Consider the following 20,304-nt stretch of genomic DNA (forward strand, 5'->3'; position numbering starts at 1 on the left):
CGCAGGTCTGGCCCAAACGTCATGAGCTGATTCAAACCTGGGGTCTGGCATGTGTTGGATGGACCAGCAATGCAAGGTAAATGTGAGTCTTTGCTAGCCGGCCTTCTGTCCCAACACCAAACAAAGAGCGAGATGGTTAAAACGTATTAACTGACGTGCCAAACCTACCTTGAACTGCAAACATTAGTTCTTTGGGGTCGACCATCGGCGTCCTTCTGTCCTGACTCTTCTTCCCCGCCTTGCGGTAGCCCCTCCTCTTCTTGCTCTCTCCCCACAGGTTGGAGCCGCCGTGCATGCTGGGAATGTTGAGAATGGCAATCCCCTCCAAGGAGATGGTGCTGAGGTCCAGAGTAACGCCATCGCACTTATAGAATGGAGAAGGGATGAGAGGAAGAGATTAAGATTAAGTATTAACCCTTGTACTGTCTTTGGGTCAAAATGACCTAATTCTCCTGTTCCTTCTTTCCTCCTGCTCTCTCCTTCCTTCCTTCCTTCCTTCCTTCCTTCCTTCCTTCCTTCCTTCCTTCCTTCCTTCCTTCCTTCCTTCCTTCCTTCCTTCCTTCCTTCCTTCCTTCCTTCCTTCCTCTTTCCTTCCTTCCTTCCTTCCTTCCTTCCTTCCTTCCTTCCTTCCTTCCTTCCTTCCTTCCTTCCTTCCTTCCTTCCTTCCTTCCTCTTTCCTTCTTTCCTTCCTTCCTTCCTCCCCCTCTCTCCTTCCTTCTCCCTTCCTCTTTTCTCCCTTCCTTCCCCTCTCTCCTTCCTTCTTCCCTTCCTCTTTTCTCCCTTCCTTCCTTCCTTTCTTCCTTCCTTCTTTCCTTCTTTCCTTGTTTTCTTCCTTCCTTCCTTCCTTCCTTCCTTCTTTCCTTGTTTTCTTCCTTCCCTCTTTCCTTGTTTTCTTCCTTCCTTCTTTCCTTCTTTCCTTGTTTTCTTCCTTCCTTCCTTCCTTCCTTCCTTCCTTCCTTCCTTCCTTCCTTCCTTCCTTCCTTCCTTCCTTCCTTCCTTCCTTCCTTCCTTCCTTCCTTCCTTCCTTCCTTCCTCCCTCCCTCCCTCCCTCCCTTCCTTTCTTCCTTTCTTCCTTCCTTCTTTTCTCCCATCCTTCATTCCTTCTTTTCTCCCTTCCTTTTCTCCCATCCATCCATCCTTCCTTCCTTCCTTCCTTCCTTCCTTCCTTCCTTCCTTCCTTCCTCCCTCCCTCCCTCCCTCCCTCCCTCCCTTCCTTCCTTCCTTCCTTCCTTCCTTCCTTCCTTCCTTCCTTCCTTCCTCCCTTCCTTTTCTCCCATCCTTCCTTCCTTCCTTCCTTCCTTCCTTCCTTCCTTCCTTCCTTCCTTCCTTCCTTCCTCTCTCCCTTCCTCCCTTCCTTCCTTCCTTCCTTCCTTCCTTCCTTCCTTCCTCCCTTCCTCCCTTCCTTCCTTCCTTCCTTCCTTCCTTCCTTCCTTCCTTCTTTTCTCCCTTCCTTTTCTCCCATCCTTCCTTCCTTCCTTCCTTCCTTCCTTCCTTCCTTCCTTCCTTCCTTCCTTCCTTCCTTCCTTCCTTCCTTCCTTCCTTCCTCCCTCCCTCCCTCCCTCCCTCCCTCCCTCCCTCCCTCCCTCCCTCCCTCCCTCCCTCCCTCCCTCCCTCCCTTCCTTCCTTCCTTCCTTCCTTCCTTCCTTCCTTCCTTCCTTCCTTCCTTCCTTCCTTCCTTCCTTCCTTCCTTCCTTCCTTCCTTCCTTCCTTCCTTCCTTCCGCACAAGGGTTAACATCCCTTTTCTTCAGGACTGACAAGTAAATTATACATTTATGTTTACAATGATATATTGTGAATGTAGGAGGTCCAGACCCCACGACCCACACGAATGATATCCATAAACAGGTTAAACATTTGGCTGTGTCAGCATATATGAGCCTGTTCTTCTGTCCATTGCTCCATTTGCAAGGGATTAAAATTATGTGGGGACTCGCGGTAATTTTCAATAATCACGGAGGATGTCTGTGTTTTTAATCCCGTCCAAAGGCGCCATGTCTGTGATTTGCCGCGTAAAATTCCCTTCCCTATTTCAGCTAAAACAAAAATAAATGTAAAAGTAAACAAGGCAGATGTAGCACATAGTCTGATGTTATGAAACGACTTTAGCATATACTCACCCCATAAAGCTTAAAGATGTGGTATTTTTAGCTGGTGAACATACAGAAATTGATCACCATAAAGCTTCACATGGAGAAGAAGGACGATGAGACGATGGCACGTGTGGCGGCATCACGCTGTGATAAACGTTTCATCTTCCATCAAGCTCAAAGCCAAAGCTTCGGTTACGTTAACGGTTACCATGGCGACTTAAACACACAGGCTAATAGTCCATTTTCTGATTTTGTCACTTATCAAGAGGCGTAATCACTGAAATCTGACTCTTCAGTTTCTAATCAGACTCTTTTAACTCAATAAAAGGTTATTGTTGAATAAAACTCAAGGCCTAAATGTTACTTTTTCCATAAATAACGGTAAAACACAGACGGTGTGGTTTCAGAATTACTGCAGGTCCAGAGATCATTTTAGTCTAGTCTCAATAGGACATAACACTTTTACTAGTTTAAGCAGAGAAAATCCATGATTGACCCTTCTTAGATTAACCACGCTGTTTTTAAGGGAGGAAAAAAGTATTCTGATTTAAAAGGGATTTAAGAACACTCTGGATCTCTTTTCATTTCCACACTTATGCGTCTCCAGTATGTAAACTTATAGATCTCTAATTGATGAAGTCTTCTGCAGCGTGTGGATAGCTCTGTGAAGGTGTAAGATGAATTGTATGGACACCAACTTCATTATCACTCAATATCACACACAGCAGGGTCATGTAGGGATAATTACCTGAGCGATGAACTGAGGATCTATGAAAAGCAGGTGAGGAAGAGTGCACAGATAGTTTTCACACATCAACGCGCTGTCTGAGGCCGTGTGCTGTTTATATATAAATGTGTGCCATTTACAGAACAGGGGATAACCAGAATGTTTCCCAGTTGCATTCTCACAGTTGTGCTCGTGTCATATTCCGAAAAACGCAGACGCTTTAAAGAGTTCATTAAAGGATGATTTAAAAAAGCAGCTGCCGTCAAGATGTTTTTGCTTTTGTTTCTTTTCCTGTGCAGTTCTCCACAGACAGAGTGGTTTGATTTACCTCAACTTCCAGAAAGTCGTGGAGCTTCTTGCACGTGGCCGAGAAGGTCTCCGAAGTACCGAACTCAAAGTACCACAGCTTATTCTTTGTTCTGAAAGAAAACAAAACAAAAGGAACTGCAAAGGGACCGAAACATGGCAGTGTTTTCTTCACATCAAAACCTGGAGATTGTGCACTGCGTCTGTTGTTCCCATTAAACCTATAACTGCACACAGAATTCATGTTTCAAAAGAGAATCTCAAAGATTCAGGAAATACACTTTTAAAGAGCAGAGTCATTAATCTAAAGAATGCATGACGTGTTTCATTAATCGCATATCGAGGCACGATGATAAATCTAAAGGCAGTTAAAGAGGCATCTGAGGGGGCGCATGGGGAGGCCAGTGGCTGCTACGCAGGCCCAACACTAAGGCCGAGGGAGGAGCATAAGAGGGTAATCCACCTGCCCCTGCAATTAACCGAGGACTGGGGTGCTGCTCCCCGGGCTTCCTACAGCACACACTCCCATCGCTAATGCTGATGATCAATGACCTTGCAGGGGTGAGTCACCATCTGTCTCCATGCAGCATTATATCAGGAAAATGTCACCACAATCTTTCCTTACTATTATTATTGTTATTATTCTACATAGATTCAGTTTATTTTCAGTTTTAAATTAAACTAGCTTTAACATTTTAGTTGGTGACCCTAAAAAAAGATTAGAAATAATGTAACCATAGTTACATTATTGTTCATGTTCTTTTTGTTTTGTTTTTTTTTTGTGTTTCACTCATAGTGACATGTACCGTCTTATTTGCTCAGGAGTCAATATAAGTAATATAAAATATATAATAATATATAAAACAATATCCCATGCACACTCACACATACTTATTTTTTTGTCTTTATTCTTTATTATTTATATATTGCATTATTAATTTGCCATCACTTTTGTGCAGTTCTACTTTTTGTTTTTGTATGTTAATCTTGTGTTCTTTATAACACATGAAATTTTAATAACTTCGGTGGAGGCTTCAAATAAGCCCATTGGGTTTTTTGCCTCTTCCTGCCCCTATCGTATTTATATTTGATATTTCCTGTATATTTTTAAAACTGTGCAAAACAATAAACTAAAAAAAAAAAACATAGTGACATGCCAAACTAAATAGTGTCCTTTAATTCCGTCTCTTTCAATCTTGCAATCATTCAGTCTGACAATTTGAAGGTTTAAAAGTGGTCACTCTGCTGTTTTGGTATCACGATCTTCCCCAAACTGAACATGGTCCAGAGAAAGCAAAGAGAGAGTTGTCTGAGGAGATCAGATAGAAACTTCTAGCATGTTAAAGGTGACACCTCCAAGCAGCTTAAAGGAGCTTGAGGCCGGATTGTGGCAGGATTTATGAAAAAAATCCGTATACATTTTAAGTTTTTTAGTAATAATGTCAGATGAAGCGTTCCAAACCCAAAAGAATGATTCCTCTAGTGTATCTCTCCTTTGCCTTGAACAGGCTGTGTGCTGCAAAATGTGCTGCAATTCGGTCCCGAATTTCCCGCGCTGGGCTGCGGATGTGACGTCACATGACGCTGCATGCACGTTCTCCCCGTTCTCCCGTGCCGGCTTCACAGTTGGCTGCAGTACCACCAACGGCCGTCGTGGTGAAGGGTGGCGCTAGAGAGTCTCATTTCTTAAAAAGAGCCTCAAGCTCCTTTAATGTTACTGGGACTACAGTTGCAAATTTAACTCAAAAGTATATTGTCCACAGGACCAACCTTGACCAAAATTGATGAGAAATTTAAGAGATATATAATATCAATGTTAACCACAGAGCCAAGAACAACTTGGATTCATGGTGAGCCCCAAGGTCAGTGTACATTAGTGTCAGATCGAACCATCCATCACTGTTTGGGCCAAAATGGATGTCTAAGGAGCACTCCAATGTTGAAGAAAAATTATTTTAAAAAAAGGCAGCCTGGACTTTGATTTAAAAGCATATTGACAAACTACAATAATCCGAATTAAATCTTATTGAACATATGTGGAAAGAACCGAAACATCCAGTCTGGAGTGGAAACTCTTCAGACCTGAGACGGCTGCAGCAGTTTGTTCACGGTGAGCGGACTAACATACCTGTCTACGGGTGCACAAGTATCACTAAGATTAGTCCCCAAAATATTTAAGTTGAGGATCCCATCATCTGTGTTTATGCCAGTCTTTTTCTTCCTTTTCAAGATGGGTTCAACCACAATTCCACAAAAGATTTTTATTGGTCAGAGTTTAATAAATGATCATTTGTTATTACTGTAGTAAGTATAAGTTATTTTAATGAACATTGTGGGTTTTTTTCCCTAATGAAATGGTATTAATATATTTGTGGATGTGTGTATGGACTGTTGTTAAAAGTACTCCATAGTGGCAAACATCATCAACATGTTTGAGCTGTCTTGCTGCCATCAAACTCAAAAGGTCTTTATTTTTTTCTTGAGGTGGTACATTTCCTAACTTTAAAACTTGGATATGTATTCTATGTTGGATGATAAATATGCATTTCAGATATTGGCGTTTTCTTTTTATTCACATTTCATACAAAATCTCAACATTTTAAAATTTGGGACTATATATAAGAGTTTGTTTAAAAGAAGGGAGTTGTGCAATTAACTGAACGCGATGGGAATTTGAGGTAGGACAGATTTCAGAACAAATTAATGCTGACAGTTGAGGTGTAAAGGTAGGACGTTAAAAGTAATGGTAAGCCTAAACACACGATAATATCCAAATTCTTCCAGTTCCTCATTCAACTCTTAACAAGGGTTTGATTCAGTTTAATTAATTGAATTAGAGCCTCTGGTTTCAAGTATTCTCTTAAATCGGTTTTCCTGACAGCAGATACTAAACTTTTTAAGGATCAGAAACATTCTCTGCCATCTCTTTTACTGTGAACTGCTCAGTGAAACATGTTTCCACACAGCTTTCTGTCAGATAACCGAAATCCCCTCGAGACTGCTGATGCCAAGTCGTGATGATTATTTCCATTAAAACCAGCAAACCGTTTTTTCTTATGTCAATAATTAAGGCGATCTAAATGACCCAGATCTGATCAATGCTGAAATTTCTCCTCTTTGATTTTTGAAGTACATATAACATATAGTTTAGATTTTTCAACAAAGAAAAAAACAGAAGCAGGTAATTTTTCTAAAAAGATAAAAGGCAAGCGAAAAACCTACAACAGTGCTGACACACAGAACCAAATACAGTAAAAAATGACCGTCTCTTAGCTGGAATCAAAGCACTACAAGAGGAACGTATTAGTATAAGCAGAGTAACAATCACTGAATTATTGATTTCCTCATTAGGACTTTTGTCAGGACCATTTAGCCACTTTATAAATGAGCTTTCATTAGAGTACTTGCAAGGTAGCCCAACTCTCAGCTGATTTATAATGTGCAACATGGTCAATAGCAGAGGGACAGGAGCAAAGGGAGGTGGGAAGCGGCAGAAGCTTGACGGGGCCATGCTAAGAGACTATACACAACATAGCCTCCTTAGTCAGGCATCATCAAGAGCGTCTAAACTCGGGAGTCATCAGGGAAAACCCACAGAACATACGAACAAAGGCCCGAGTGAGTTTGCAAGTAAACAAATGAAGGTGGCTTCTCAGAAAAAACACATGCAAAGTTGGTGGCTAATGGTGACAATGGAGCCAGATAGATTACAGGGAAATGTTTTGGTTCCTATGACCCTTTGCTGTTGTTGTTGTTGAGAGGCTGGCTTTGATCTGGCACAATCAAGAGTCTTTAGTAACTGAACGGCATTCAAAAGGAATGTAAGGGGGGAGAAATGGAAGTGAAAGGCTAAGTCAATATGTATATGAAAAACTGACCTGAGGGTCCATCTGTGGGCACCCGTTTTCACTACTACTCCTACTACTACTACTCCTACTACTATTCCTACTACTACTACTGTCATTTAGCAGACACTTTTATCCAAAGCAACTTACATCTGTAAGCAGGGCCGCTGCAAGGGGTGTGCGAACCGTGCGACCGCACGGGGCCTCACGCCCCAAGGGGCCTCGCGCTATGGGCCGTTTTTTTTTTTTCTCGTTTTTTCCCTTATAAATATCAACAGTCACGTTCCATTACAGACATAAATGTGTACTAGTCTGTGCATATCAATAAATATATGTGCAATGATGCGCGTGTCTGTTCAATACAACACAAACTGCTCTGATCCAGACGGTGGAGTGTGGAACAAACTGTCACACAATGTCGAGAGAACGAGACAGATTCAGGAAATTTCCATCAGGGGATGAAAAAAGAAAAAAACTAAATAAAATGGAAGAGTTTAATGCCTCTCTGAAAGGCTCGTTTGATACATTTGTTACAAAAATCACCGATCCGACCGGGTCTCAAGCAGCCGTGGGGCCCCGCGTCGAGGCAAGAGATGATGATGAGGCAGGGGAAGGTATCCAGTATTTTGCTAATTGGAGAGTTAAAATTGTGCATATAGACACCCGATCCGACCCGAAAAACCCCAAAATTTCGCGCACGTGAGCGTAGCGAGCGCGCGAGGGCCCCCCCCGGCCATTTTGCACAGGGCCTCGCAAATCTCCCAGTCGGCTCTGTCTGTGAGAACATCACGAGCAAGAAATCACATAGGCAGGTACATGGATAAGTGCTGGTCAGTCTGTTGTGAGTCCACAGGTGCTGCCATGCTAATGCTAGGGTTGTTATTTTTGTATTCCCTTCCCACCCAACACAACAGTCTCTTTATACAGCAAAACTAAGTCTTAAAATACACCAATATAATATTATTTTGGTATAACTGAATGCAGCTTTCTCAGTGCTGAGTCATGGAAAGAGCTGGACGAATACTCATTCTGATGAGCAGAGAAGTTAACTAGATGCTAAAATGCTCCTTAAAGAGCTGAGTCTGTAGCTTGCTCTTAAAAGTAAACAGGAGCAGTATGGGTAATTATTTGGTAAGCGAACTTGATGTGCGCTGCAACTGGAAGCCAGTGCAGAGAGATTAGCAGCGGAGGGACATGAGCTCTTGGGTTGGTTGAAGACCAGACGTGTTGCTGCGTTCTGGATCATCTGCAGAAGTTTAACTGTGGAGTAGTCAATGCGTGAGATGACCAGACCCTGAACCAAGAGCTGTGTCGTATTTCCTGTGAGGTAGAGTCTGATTTTCCTGATGTTGTAAAGAGCGAATCAGCAAGACCGGGGAAACCAAGGCAACATGGTCCTTAATGGACCATGGCTGTCTAACATGACACCAAGATTCCTAGCAAAGATTCCTATCAGAAGAGGTGGGCACAAGTGTGGTGGAATCCAACTGCACACTTATCTGAGGTGGTAAGGAATGACTGGCTGGGCAGAAGACAATCTCACTCTTGGACAGATTTAGCTGAAGGCTAATCATCCATGCAGAGATATCAGAAAGACAGGCCTATATTCGCATTGAGATGGCAGTGTCTCCAGGTGGGGAGGAAAGGAAGAGCTGGGTGTCATTGGAATAGCAGTGGTAGAAGAAGCCATGAGAGCTGGTGATTTCACCAACTGACATGGTGTACAGTGAAAAGAGAAGAGGGCTCATGCGATCTGGACATTGTTGCCAGGATACTCTGAAGGATCTGCCTGTGAGATAAGACATGAACCACAAGAAGACAGATCCTGAAATGCCAAGATTTGAAAGTGTGGAGAGGAGGATGTGATGGTTGATTGTGTCAAAGGCGGCGGACAGGTCAAGCAGTACGAGGACTGAGGATAGACCTGCGGATGTTCCAACCTGTAGTGACTCAGTAACTGACAGGAGAGCACTTTCATTTAAGTGGTCCTGCCTAAAGCCAGACTGATGTGGATCAACCAGGCAGTTGTCGCGAAGGGACTGTGAGACTTGATTGAAGACAGCTTTTGGGAGCAGTGAGACCGGCTGGTAGTTTTCAACTTCAGCAGGGTTGAGTGTGGGTTTGTTCAGCAGTGGGGTCACCCGAGCTTGTTTGAAGGCAGTGGGAAAGATGCCAGATTTAAGAGAGGAGTTATAATGTGGGTTATCGCCAGTTTGAATGTTGGTAAAAGGCTCTGCAGGATGTCGGTAGGAACAGGATCAAAAGGACAGGTCGTTGGCTTTGAGCCGACTAGACGTTTAGAGACTTCATCCTCATTTAGAGACCAGACAGAGCAGATAGAGGGACCAGTAGCAAGTTGGAGATGGACAGGCTCAGAGAATCGGTTACTGATAGAGGCAACCTTTTCAGTAAAGTAGGAAGCAAACGTTTCTACAGACAACCCAGTAGGAGGTTGAGCAGGTGGTGGAGAAAGAAGAGAGTTGAACGCCATGAACCGTTGTCGGGTATTGGGAGCATTTTGGATTTTGTTTTGGTAAAAGGATACCATGGCAGCCTTTAAGTTGGATGTAAAAAATAAAGTTTTTGTCTGTACTTAGACAAGTCAGTGTGCTCTTTGGATTTGCATTTCTTTCTGCTGCCCTAAGTAAAGCTCTGTGGTCCCTCAGAACCTCTGTGAGCCATGGACTGTGAGGTTTCTGTCCAGCTGGTTTGGACCCCAGAGGACAGAGTTTATCCAGAGGGGAGGCAAATGAGGAGCAGAGTGTTTCTGTAGCCTCATTAACTGATAGTGTGGAAAAGTCTGAGAGGGAAGGGAGGTTAGAGCAGACCTCACACAGCTGTGTAGGTTCGAGAGATCGTAAGTTTCTGCGGTAGGAAACTACCTTTGGAGTCAGGTGAGTGACGTGAGGAAGGGAGATGGAAAATTTAACCAGGAAGTGGTGCAATGGTGTGACACACACGTCAGCTGTAGTGCAGTTTCTGGTCAGCTTCAGGCCACGGATATTACCAGCTTTGAATGTTGGAGGAGTGTGGACCAGTGTAAGATTGAAAGAGTGGATGAGAGCCAGAAACTCCTTTGCCTGTTGCCACTGTGAATGTTCATGTCTCCCAGTGCAATTAGTGGAGAGCCATCACCAGGAATGTCAGAGAGAATCCTGTCCATTTCAGAGATGAACCCATCAATGTGTCCTCCTGGAGGTCGGTATATGACCAGAATTTATGCACTGAATGGTTTAGAGGTCTTTACTGCGCAATATATGAATGATGAGCAGTTAGTCTTTGGACAAATAGATGTGAAATTCCACTTTTTGGACATTAGAATGCCTGTATCAGCTCCTCCTCAGAGTTGTCATGGGTGTGACATCTAACGATTGAGATCAAAATGGGTTTTGAACCAGGCTTTAAATGTTTATTTCTGCTTTATAGTTGGACATTTTAAGATAGAAGTCATGGAGATTGGCTCGCTTTTGCAGCCAGACCCTAGCGGCCAATCGAGGAACTGCAAGAAATCTTACTTCCAGATGCGCCTCAACCAGGACGTTAGATTGTTGGTGCTAGGTAAGAACAAGCTGCCAAGCTAAGCTTTGTAGAAGCACGATGACTGAGGAGAAAGTGATGACGGCCAGCAGACTGCCAATCAAAAGTCTAAACCCCTCCATTTTACATACATTTATTGTTTTACATATTTTTTTTTTTTGCGTGGAGAGAAGTACATGCATCAGCTTAAGTGCTTAGAATACAGTTGGTCCCCGTCTCGGTTCCATTCCTAGCTGCAGTTTCTAATCCAGTTTGTTTGTTAGTCCGAAAATGTAAACTGTACTGTTTTGGTATGTGTGGTTACTATTTTTAGTTTTGCACAGCTCTAAATATAGACAATAACTATTTTTGTTTTTAATCAACATCAGACTGAGGATGAGAAGATACTAACCTGACTGTTGTAACAACCAACATGATGACACTGGTTCAGGTTCGTGACATGACTCCTGTCGTTGCTGCAAACTACACAAATTATCTTTGTACAGTAATCTGAACTTGAGAATCCCTTTGTATGGAGTTTCAAAATTGAATGTTCAGAGGCCAAAGCAAGGCTGGCGAAAACCACAGCCAGCGGCCTCTGCTATCTTTCATTAATGGTTAAGTAAATGTATACAGTTTATTACAGTGCAAAGAAAGTGCATCAGAATCAGCCAGTCAATATTGGCAAGTCAGACCTCGAAATTGCCAAAGAAAATTTCAAGTAATGCATTTCTAGTACAGAGGGAGATTAGTTAATCCTGCTAAATGAGGAAATGGGGGAAAAGGTCATTTGAACCAGGGTCTTTGGTGTCAGATACACTTCGCCCATGAAGACGACTTTATTCAACATCAGCACAATCAGACAATGCAACGGTTGATACATCAGTACACCTCCTCAAACCGGCAGTCTGTAAACTCTCAACAAATATCACAGCAATTTCAGCAAAATAAAATCACACACTGTGCATTTTGGGCTTTTATGGAAAATCCACCCCCCACTTTAACCCACTCTAAGACCAGATACAGTAAGACACACCATCTGACCATCCTGTCGATTCCCACCACTTAACTTAACTAGTGCACTATGGCAACAAATCACTTCATGTCCCCGCTCATTAGGTAATTAGGAGCATCTCATTGGTTGGATTGGATTGTCATTTGTTATCTGCCCACTGATGCCAAACCCTGGACTCATCTGACAGACTGACTGCAAGGAGCATCTTCAATGGTGGCCAGCATGTCTCAGGAGTCCATTTGAGTGAGACGATACTTTTAAGGCAGATTAGGAAAACCTTACTTTATGGTAACTGTAATAAAAGTGAACATAAAGTGCCCATTTACTTGAACTGCTCCTGCTTCCTTCCAGGACATTTTAGAAATGTATTCATTGTATTACCATTATGGAAGCTATTTGTATTTTTTGGTGAATAATGTGCATTTTAAGTTCCCCGAGCGGCATCAAACCCTGCGCTGCCATTGTACCTGGACTGTATCAATGCAAAGCGAACTGCAGTAATAACTTTAGCGGTGTGCATGTGAGATCAGCTGTAGAAGGTCCAAACACAACAGTGGCTCAGGTTTCCAGAGTCGCCGAGGTGTCGTTCATTTGCAACAAACAAATTGTGAAACAAGCAGAGGTGTCAAAAGTATTCACATTCATTACTCAGGTAGAAGTATAGATACTAGAATTTAAAAAAATACTCCTGTGGAAGTTGAAGTATCAACTCAAGTTTTTTACTCAAGTAAATAAATAAATAATATAATAAATAAATAAAAGTACTGGTTTCAAAACTACTTAAAGTATAAAAGTAAAAGTAATGTAAGGGGGAAAAAAGCCATTAAGGACAAAAGCCATTGAAAATGAATGTATTTTAGTATAATGCAAATATATTAAAGAAGCATATATGTGTACTATTGAGCATTAACATGTGTTTCAGAGAGCAGGAGATATGATGACTAGTTGCCTATAAGTATTGTAATGGTGCAAAAAGTCAAACTTCAGAGGCATGTTATCATTTATCCTAACCTTTATTGGAATGTACATCCAAGTTTAGTTGCAGGAATCTGAGGGAACGGATGTAAGAACAAAACTGGACAAGAACATCTGAAACAACCACAACCAAATTCACTCTATCCGGATGGAGCAATTTAACTGGATAGTTTTTTTTTAAAGGCCGAAATGAAATAGAGTAACGAGGCTGTTTTTAAAATGTAAGGAGTAAAAAGTGCAGATAATTGCGTGAAAATGTAAGGAGTAAAAGTAAAAAGTCGTCTGAAAAATAATTACTCCAGTGAAGTATAGATAACCAAAATTTCTACTTAAGTAAGGTAATGAAGTATTTGTACTTCGTTACTTGACACCTCTGGAAACAAGATTGAGAAGGAGAAGACGAGCACAAAGTTTGCAGTTCAGTTAAAAGGAATACAAACAAAACATCTCAAAAGAAAAAAGAAAGAACGTGGAAAAGTAGAATGAAAGGAAAAGAAGGAGAAAAGCGTCTCAAACAGCCTGAATCTTAACAACGCCTCCATGTTCATCAAACTGCCACTGCTCGCTCACCATATTAAAGGATGTCAGAGGCGATCAACGTCAGTGTAGCATCACTATCCCGCGGCCACAGCACCTTCAGATGCACTTTCTACTGGCCACACTGAATATCAGGTACACGGCCATTGATTTTCCTCCCCCCCTCTGACACTTAATCTAACCCACTGTGATCTACGACCTTATTTTCACACTAATTTCTTCTTGATCAGAGGTGATAAATATCGCATTGACATAACCAACTCTTTGTGCATTGCATCAATGCACTGTTTTGTTTAACATGACACAGCCTCGAGCGCGCCGACTCGAATGGCAGCTTGAGAAATGACCTGAGCTGCATCGTCTTGCCTTAAGAGATGCAGCGAGCAGCTTGAAAAATGTATTTCTCTCCGTTCCACTAAACTGGTTCTAACATGTTTTTTTTGTTGTTTTTTTTACTTTAACAGAACTCCTTTTATAGGAATATTTAAATTGAAGTGTTACATCTTAACTCTTTTTAACTTTTTCAGATATCTTTGCAAACACAGCTACAGTGGAGATTGATCATTTTGAGATGCAGTTCTTAAACTCCAAAACATTTTAAAGGTCACCTCTCTGCAAAGTTTTTACAGAAAAATCTAAATCAGGCGTTGCTTAAGCTGAAGATGATCTGTTGCTCACTGGTACCTGGTGGTTCGTCTCCACTCGGGACATAACTGGTGAGAATTAGTCCCTTTTACCATCTTGATTCTGCAGCCTTCTGGTTCCTTTTGAGTCAACATAACCAATTCTACCATATGATTTCTGTTTTTGCGGTGATAAAAGAAGAAACTCATGACATGACTTAAATATTTTACACAACTAACAAACCAGATTGTGTCTTTTAAGAGAAAGGACTTTACATTTCTCTCATATATGATTTTCTATCTTTAAAAATATGTAGATTACATATATTCGTTCTGAAACATCTTTACAAGTCAAAAAACACAATATACGACTACAAATAGTAGCTAAATAATTTAGGGGGAATGGAATTTGAAATGCACTTTGTAAAAGGGGTTTTAACTAGATAAACAATACGCAGATGGCTCTAATATTTGGTAATCAGACTGATCCACCTTTCATTGTAGGAAAAAAAAGTAATTAAGAATTTAGACAGATTTTAGAGTATTGTATGTTTCCATCGAGACAACGTTTTTATCAGGGAACGTCTTGAATCATACAGCAAGACAATACTAAACCACATGCTGCGTTAATTAAAAAAGCTGGGTTTTGTAGCAGAAAGGGTTGGTTGCTGAAATGGGTTGCCATCATTGAATTTCTGTTTCTTTTTTTTTTTTTACAGAATACAAACCGGACTAATAACTGAGGGGGGACCCCGTAATATTTTCAGGATAATTTGACAGTTTTATTTTTCACATTTTGCTAGCAGCTGTAATAGCTTGTGATAATGCAAATTGACTGTCACATTAAAGCGACACTACGTAACTTTTCCACCTTAATATCATATTTCCAGAGTCATTGTGATGGTACATCAACTTCCAACAGGTTTAATGAACCTCTGTCATGGTCTGAGGGGTCTGTATCGCCTTCACTGGCACTATGTAACTTTGAGGAGCATGGTAGGAACCCTGCCACACTAAAAAACTACAAATCGTTACGACTTTGACTGCTTTACGGCATACGTCACTTCCCCCTCCTTCCCGATTCGCAGTCGAGACGAAAATGGGCGGGGCGTGGAGCGCAGCTCCGCAGAACCTGTTGCTGCATTGTGGCTGCAGCAGCTCCACACAACAGACGTGGGGAAAAGATCCTAATGGTTTAACTTTTCAACGGTTTCCTGTTCGGAGGCAGAACCACGGAGACCAAGTATCTGATATAACAAAGTAAAAGAGTGAAAGAGTCGTCGGCTCGCTTTGGATCGCGGCTGTAACGACCAAACACCGGCTTCCACACAGTAAAGCCTGAATTATGGTTCTGCGTTAAATCGACGCACACCTACGGTGTAGGGTACGTGGCGACACGCAACGTACGGTGCGTGTCGCCGCGTACCCTACGCCGTAGGCTCTGCGTCGATTTAACGCAGAACCATAAACAGCCTTAAACCACAAACACTCACACAGACCGGGTCGGATCAAAACACGGGTTTTATTCCCCACTTCTCCAGCTAAACGCAGTTGCTGGCCAGCTCTCTGCGGTGCAATTAACCCCAATCTTCAGATAAAACTAGTTTGTTGAGGAAGAAATATTAACTCTTATTTGTAGCTGCAGAGGAAAAAAATTATCTCACGAGGAAAACAAAAATAATCACGCCTCGGAGCCTCTTCAGCATAATATAGCAGTCAAAAAAAAAGAAAAGAGAAGTAAGAGGGATACAAAACATGAACTGTATGTTTTACTATTATACAAATTTATTGAAACACATGGCTCTTCAGTAGAGATTTCATATGGATCCAGACCGTTAATAATCATTATTTTCTCCATATACCGCTCCCTGGCTCCCTTGTTTAAGGTATCCCGGTAAATTCCAGTTCCTTTCCAGCAGTTTAACATCTTTTTTTTTGCATTCCGTCTGTTCGCTTGGTGAAACAGAAAAGCGTCCTGCCTTCTCTCATCAAAACAAATGCAGCGACGGGACAGGAGTTTTCCGGCAGTACGCGCTGGTGCTCATGGGAAACGTAGTGTTCTTTCTGGTAAAGCACTACCGCTTTTGTCCAAAAGATGCCGCCAAACTCAGAAAAGCTGAAAGTTACGTTGTGCTGCTTTAAGAACTAACTATTAAACTACCATATGTCATTGTGTACAAGCCAGATAATCTTCCTCACGCTTTACTTTGCTGTAGCACGTCTTGTCGTCGGTGAAAGACACAATATTGAACCTCTCCTGAAAAGGTTGCTTTGCTAGGACTTTTCAAAAATGGTGGACACTTGGCTTGGTGGCTGCATGCTACAAGAGTCATTATGCAAACATGTGCTATGGTGATGCCATTAAGGTCAGGAAGAAAAGGCTGGACTGCAAACGAGGCGTTAAAGTCAGTGGAGGAGCAGTGTCGTTTATGGGAGGGAAAAACGATTTAAGGTACGCTAAATGATGCACACAGCTGGTGGTTGCGATTCACAATGGCTGGTGCTTTTTTAAAAGCCCACTAAGAGCCATCTCAGAAAGTGTTGTAAAAGCAACTTAGCCTCCACACCTGCAGGGGGAACCGCTGAGCAAAAGGTTGTAAACTTTCCCTTGTGCCGCTTCAGTAAAATATTTGCAAGACTAAATATGTTTAAATAATGAATTTACTTAAGTTTATCAGCGGGAAGCAATTATATTTTAGTCTGTCAGATGCTCACAATAGTTTAGGCTGCTTTTGTATGTGTGTGTGTGTGTGTGTGTGTGTGTGTGTGTGTGTGTACGCTGCAGGGCCACAGGTGAGATCCTTCTAAATTACACACAAGTGGTCATTAATTATAGATGACACTCTGTTCACATAAACGATTTCATCCTCAAATGAGGTCTGAGGGCAGCCACTACAGAGGTCCACCACGCATAGGTGTGTGTGTGTGTGTGTGTGTGTGTGTAACATGGAGTGCAATCACCTGTGGCCCTGTTCCCAGCTCAGCAGGAAAGACACACACAGACAAGCACACACACACGCACACATTAGCATGGGTGTGTTGATGGGAGTGTGTGTTGGTGGATCCAGCCGCCCCATCCAGCACATGGCAGGGCTTTGATGAACATACTCATTATGCTAAAGAGTGCTTCATGCCTGGGCTTCCCTGTGCCTTCAGGAAAGGTTAACTCGGGATGGTTACACAGCACAGCGAGAGCCTGTGGGCACACGGGGGCAGAGAGGCTCCAGAGCAACGAGCTGCTGGTGTTAGATGTCTCAGGACCAAAAATAGATCTGGGTATGCAGAGCAAATATCAGGGGAGCATCAAGGTGCCATGACGGATGCCGCAGAATAAACAAAGATCGCAGGTGAAGCCGCAGCAGCTTTCACACGACTGCTGACAGGTCCCCAATCAGGTGATTTCCTCTCCCAGATCTGATCTTGTCTGATTAGTGTGGAAACTGCTGCACAGAGGCAGATTTTGTTGTCAAAATATGACTTAAATGACACTGACAGGTGATAAAAAATACCATGAATCCTGAAGGAAGAAAGATTAATGTATCCCACTGTAAAAACATTTAACTTAGCTAATTACACCTGAGACCGTTGTCATACTGCTGGCATCACAGCAGGTGGGGTGAGCCGTGCAACAAGTAGGAACAGATTAATCGCTTGATGTATTTTCTGTCCCTACGAATTTCATCCATTTTAGATCTATGGCATCACATTAGTGTTGAAGGTTGAGAGACAATTAGAAACCAGAGTCAAGAAGTTTGACACAAGCTCACGGAATAATACCCAGAAGAGGAAATCCATTACTATCAGGCAGTACTCGAGTTGTAAAAAAAAATCAGGGGGGATGGTGGATTTTATCATATGGGGACAGATAATTTGTGCTGATTACAAATAATATAATATATTACAAATAATAGCACTGACCAAAACACCTGCAGAAATACTGCAGGAATGACATAGCAGCAGTTAAATGCAGCCTTCTGTAAGCTTTAAATATCCACTGGGCTTACATCAAATACATCAAAACACAACAATAAAAAAACAGTTTTCTGAACTTATCAATATGACTCTGTCCTTCACAGGATAAGTAACATGGATCACTGCAAAAACTCAAAATCTTGACAAGAATATTTGTCTTATTTCTAGTTAAAATGTCTCATTTTAGTTAAAAAATCTCATTAGACTTAAAACGAGACTCATCACTGGAAAAAACAACAATTTTCACCTGTTTCAAGTAGATTTTCACTTAAAATAAGTAGAAAAATCTGCCAGTGGAACAATATTTTTTTGATGAGAAGATAAATCTTGTCCCACTGGCAGATTTTTCTACTTATTTCAAGTGAAAATTTACTTGAAACGGGTAAAAATTGTCAAATAAGTTATTTTTCTGGTGTTATTTTTCTGGTGATGACTCTAAATGTTGAAATAGCAGTAAAACCACATTAATTGATGAAATTACATAAGGGATGGAAAGGGGGGATGGCAGTTTTACAGGGGGGATGATTTGGCCCCTCATCCCCCCTCAACCCCAGTACTGCTATCAGGAAGCATTTCCGCATCTTGAGTGTATAAAGCTGTACTGGGTACCAGAAAATGCATAAGTGGGAGTTTGAGGAAAAACCTGGTGGTTAGAAATTCTGCAGTGCTGAATTCCTCTTTTCAGTGGCAGCAGTCGCACTGATGTGATGAGATGGTCCTTTCATCCACTGTATCTACGCTGCAGTGCAGGACCCGGTAGGACCCACTGACTTACCAACTCTGTACTGTTTAGCGGTGGTAGTGAATCACTTTGGTGTTTGCTAACCACTAGGAATGGGCGATAAAATTCCCCACGATAAGAATTTGTCATCTCGCGGTAAAAACGATAAATTCCTGTTGATGACGTTTTTGTGTAAAGCTGATTTATGGAAGGAAGGAAGGAAGGAAGGAAGGAAGGAAGGAAGGAAGGAAGGAAGGAAGGAAGGAAGGAAGGAAGGAAGGAAGGAAGGAAGGAAGGAAGGAAGGAGGAAGGGAAGAAGGAAGGAGAGAGCAGGAGGAAAGAAGGAAGGAAGGGAAAAAAGAAGGAAGGGAGGAAGGAAGGGAGAAAAGAGGAATGGAAGAAGGAAGGAGAGAGCAGGAGGAAAGAAGGAAGGAAGGGAAAAAAGAAGGAAGAAAGGCGGGAAGGAAGGAAGGAAGGAAGGAAGGAAGGAAGGAAGGAAGGAAGGAAGGAAGGAAGGAAGGAAGGAAGGAAGGAAGGAAGGAAGGAAGGAAGGAAGGAAGGAAGGAAGGAAGGAAGGAAGAAAAGAGGAAGGGAAGAAGGAAGGAAAGAGCAGGAGGAAAGGAGGAAGGAAGGAGAGAGCAGGAGGAAAGGAGAAAGAAAGAAAGAAAGAAAGAAAGAAAGAAAGAAAGAAAGAAAGAAAGATCGTCATTTTTATTGTTATCGTGATAAATGCCAGAAATTATCGTCCATACCGCCCATCCCTACCAACCAACAATAAATAAAAGACAAACATGTAAGGAGATGAGACGGTTGCTGCATTTCTGCTTGTATGTGATATGATGGTAAAGATGAATAAGAGGATGGGGAGGGCTGAACGATGTCATTTCCTGCCAACAGCACACCTAATCAGAACAGAGTCAACACCATCTCCCACTCAGCAGTTTTTTTTAAGGCTGTGCTGAAGCGCTTTACCCAGACAGGTTCTACCAGGGGCAGAGTTGGGTAGTAACGAGTTACATTTACTCCGTTACATTTGTTTGAGTACGTTTTGGGAAATTTTGTACTTTTAGGAGTAGTTTTGAATCACTATACTTTTTACTTTTACTTGAGTAGATTTTGTGAAGAAGAAACTGTTACTCTTACTCCGCTACATTAGGCTACGTTGAGCTGTTACTTTTCTTTTACCCCTTTTATCCGCGTACGCGTCAATCTCATGACATCACTGGGTGATTCTTTGGGAAAAAATTTTGTTTTTGCATGTTTTGTCACATTTACACAGACTCAAACACACACAGAGTTTCTATGAGTTCATGTTTGTTCTAGTTCTGCCTGGTTAAAAAAGAAAAGTACAAAGGCTGGAAATTTTGTACTACTTGTGCTTAATTTATTTTTCTATTCTGTTATTATTTTATTCTTTATTAAAGTACTCGAAACTACTTTAAGATTATTTTAATTTAAGCTATTTTTTATTAATTTTAATTTATTTTATTATTTTATTGATTTAATTTGCCTGAAGATGATTATTTTGTACTTTTGTCTGTTTGAATGGTTGTGTTAAAAAAAATAAATCAGATGTTACTCAACAGTTACTCAGTACTTGAGTAGTTTTTTCACCAAGTACTTTTTTACTTTTACTCAAGTAATTATTTGGATGACTACTTTTTACTTATACTTTAGTCATATTATTCTGAAGTAACAGTACTTCAGTAAATTTTGTGGCTACTCCACCAGCTCTGACCCGGGGTAGCACCTGTGTCAGGACTTTGATAGCTTGGCTGCTGGAACATTTCTGGTTCCCAGTCCTCCTGTGTGGCACAGTAATGCAATCACATGCGGCACAAACTCTTGCCTCTACAAACTTTTCTAGAGGCATAAGAACTAATAATGACATAACTTCCACAGCTTTAGAGCAGCACGGAGGAGCTTCAACAGTTATTAGTGCTGAGGTTGAGCTGCCCATACAACACTGAATTAAA

The 20,304-nt window shown here is 41.7% G+C and overlaps 1 protein-coding gene across 1 annotated transcript in view; it reads right to left on the minus strand.

Annotated features, from left to right (window-relative positions):
* dgkb (diacylglycerol kinase, beta) overlaps positions 1 to 20,304 on the minus strand; it is a 134,001-nt gene that overhangs the window by 21,019 nt on the left and 92,678 nt on the right. The window contains 2 exon segments of the mRNA XM_061718560.1: positions 169 to 364; positions 3,147 to 3,237. Of these exon segments, the coding sequence (XP_061574544.1) occupies positions 169 to 364; positions 3,147 to 3,237 (287 nt within the window).

The sequence above is a fragment of the Cololabis saira genome, chromosome 3 (genome assembly GCF_033807715.1).
Source record: "Cololabis saira isolate AMF1-May2022 chromosome 3, fColSai1.1, whole genome shotgun sequence".
Classification (NCBI taxonomy): Eukaryota; Metazoa; Chordata; class Actinopteri; order Beloniformes; family Belonidae; genus Cololabis; species Cololabis saira.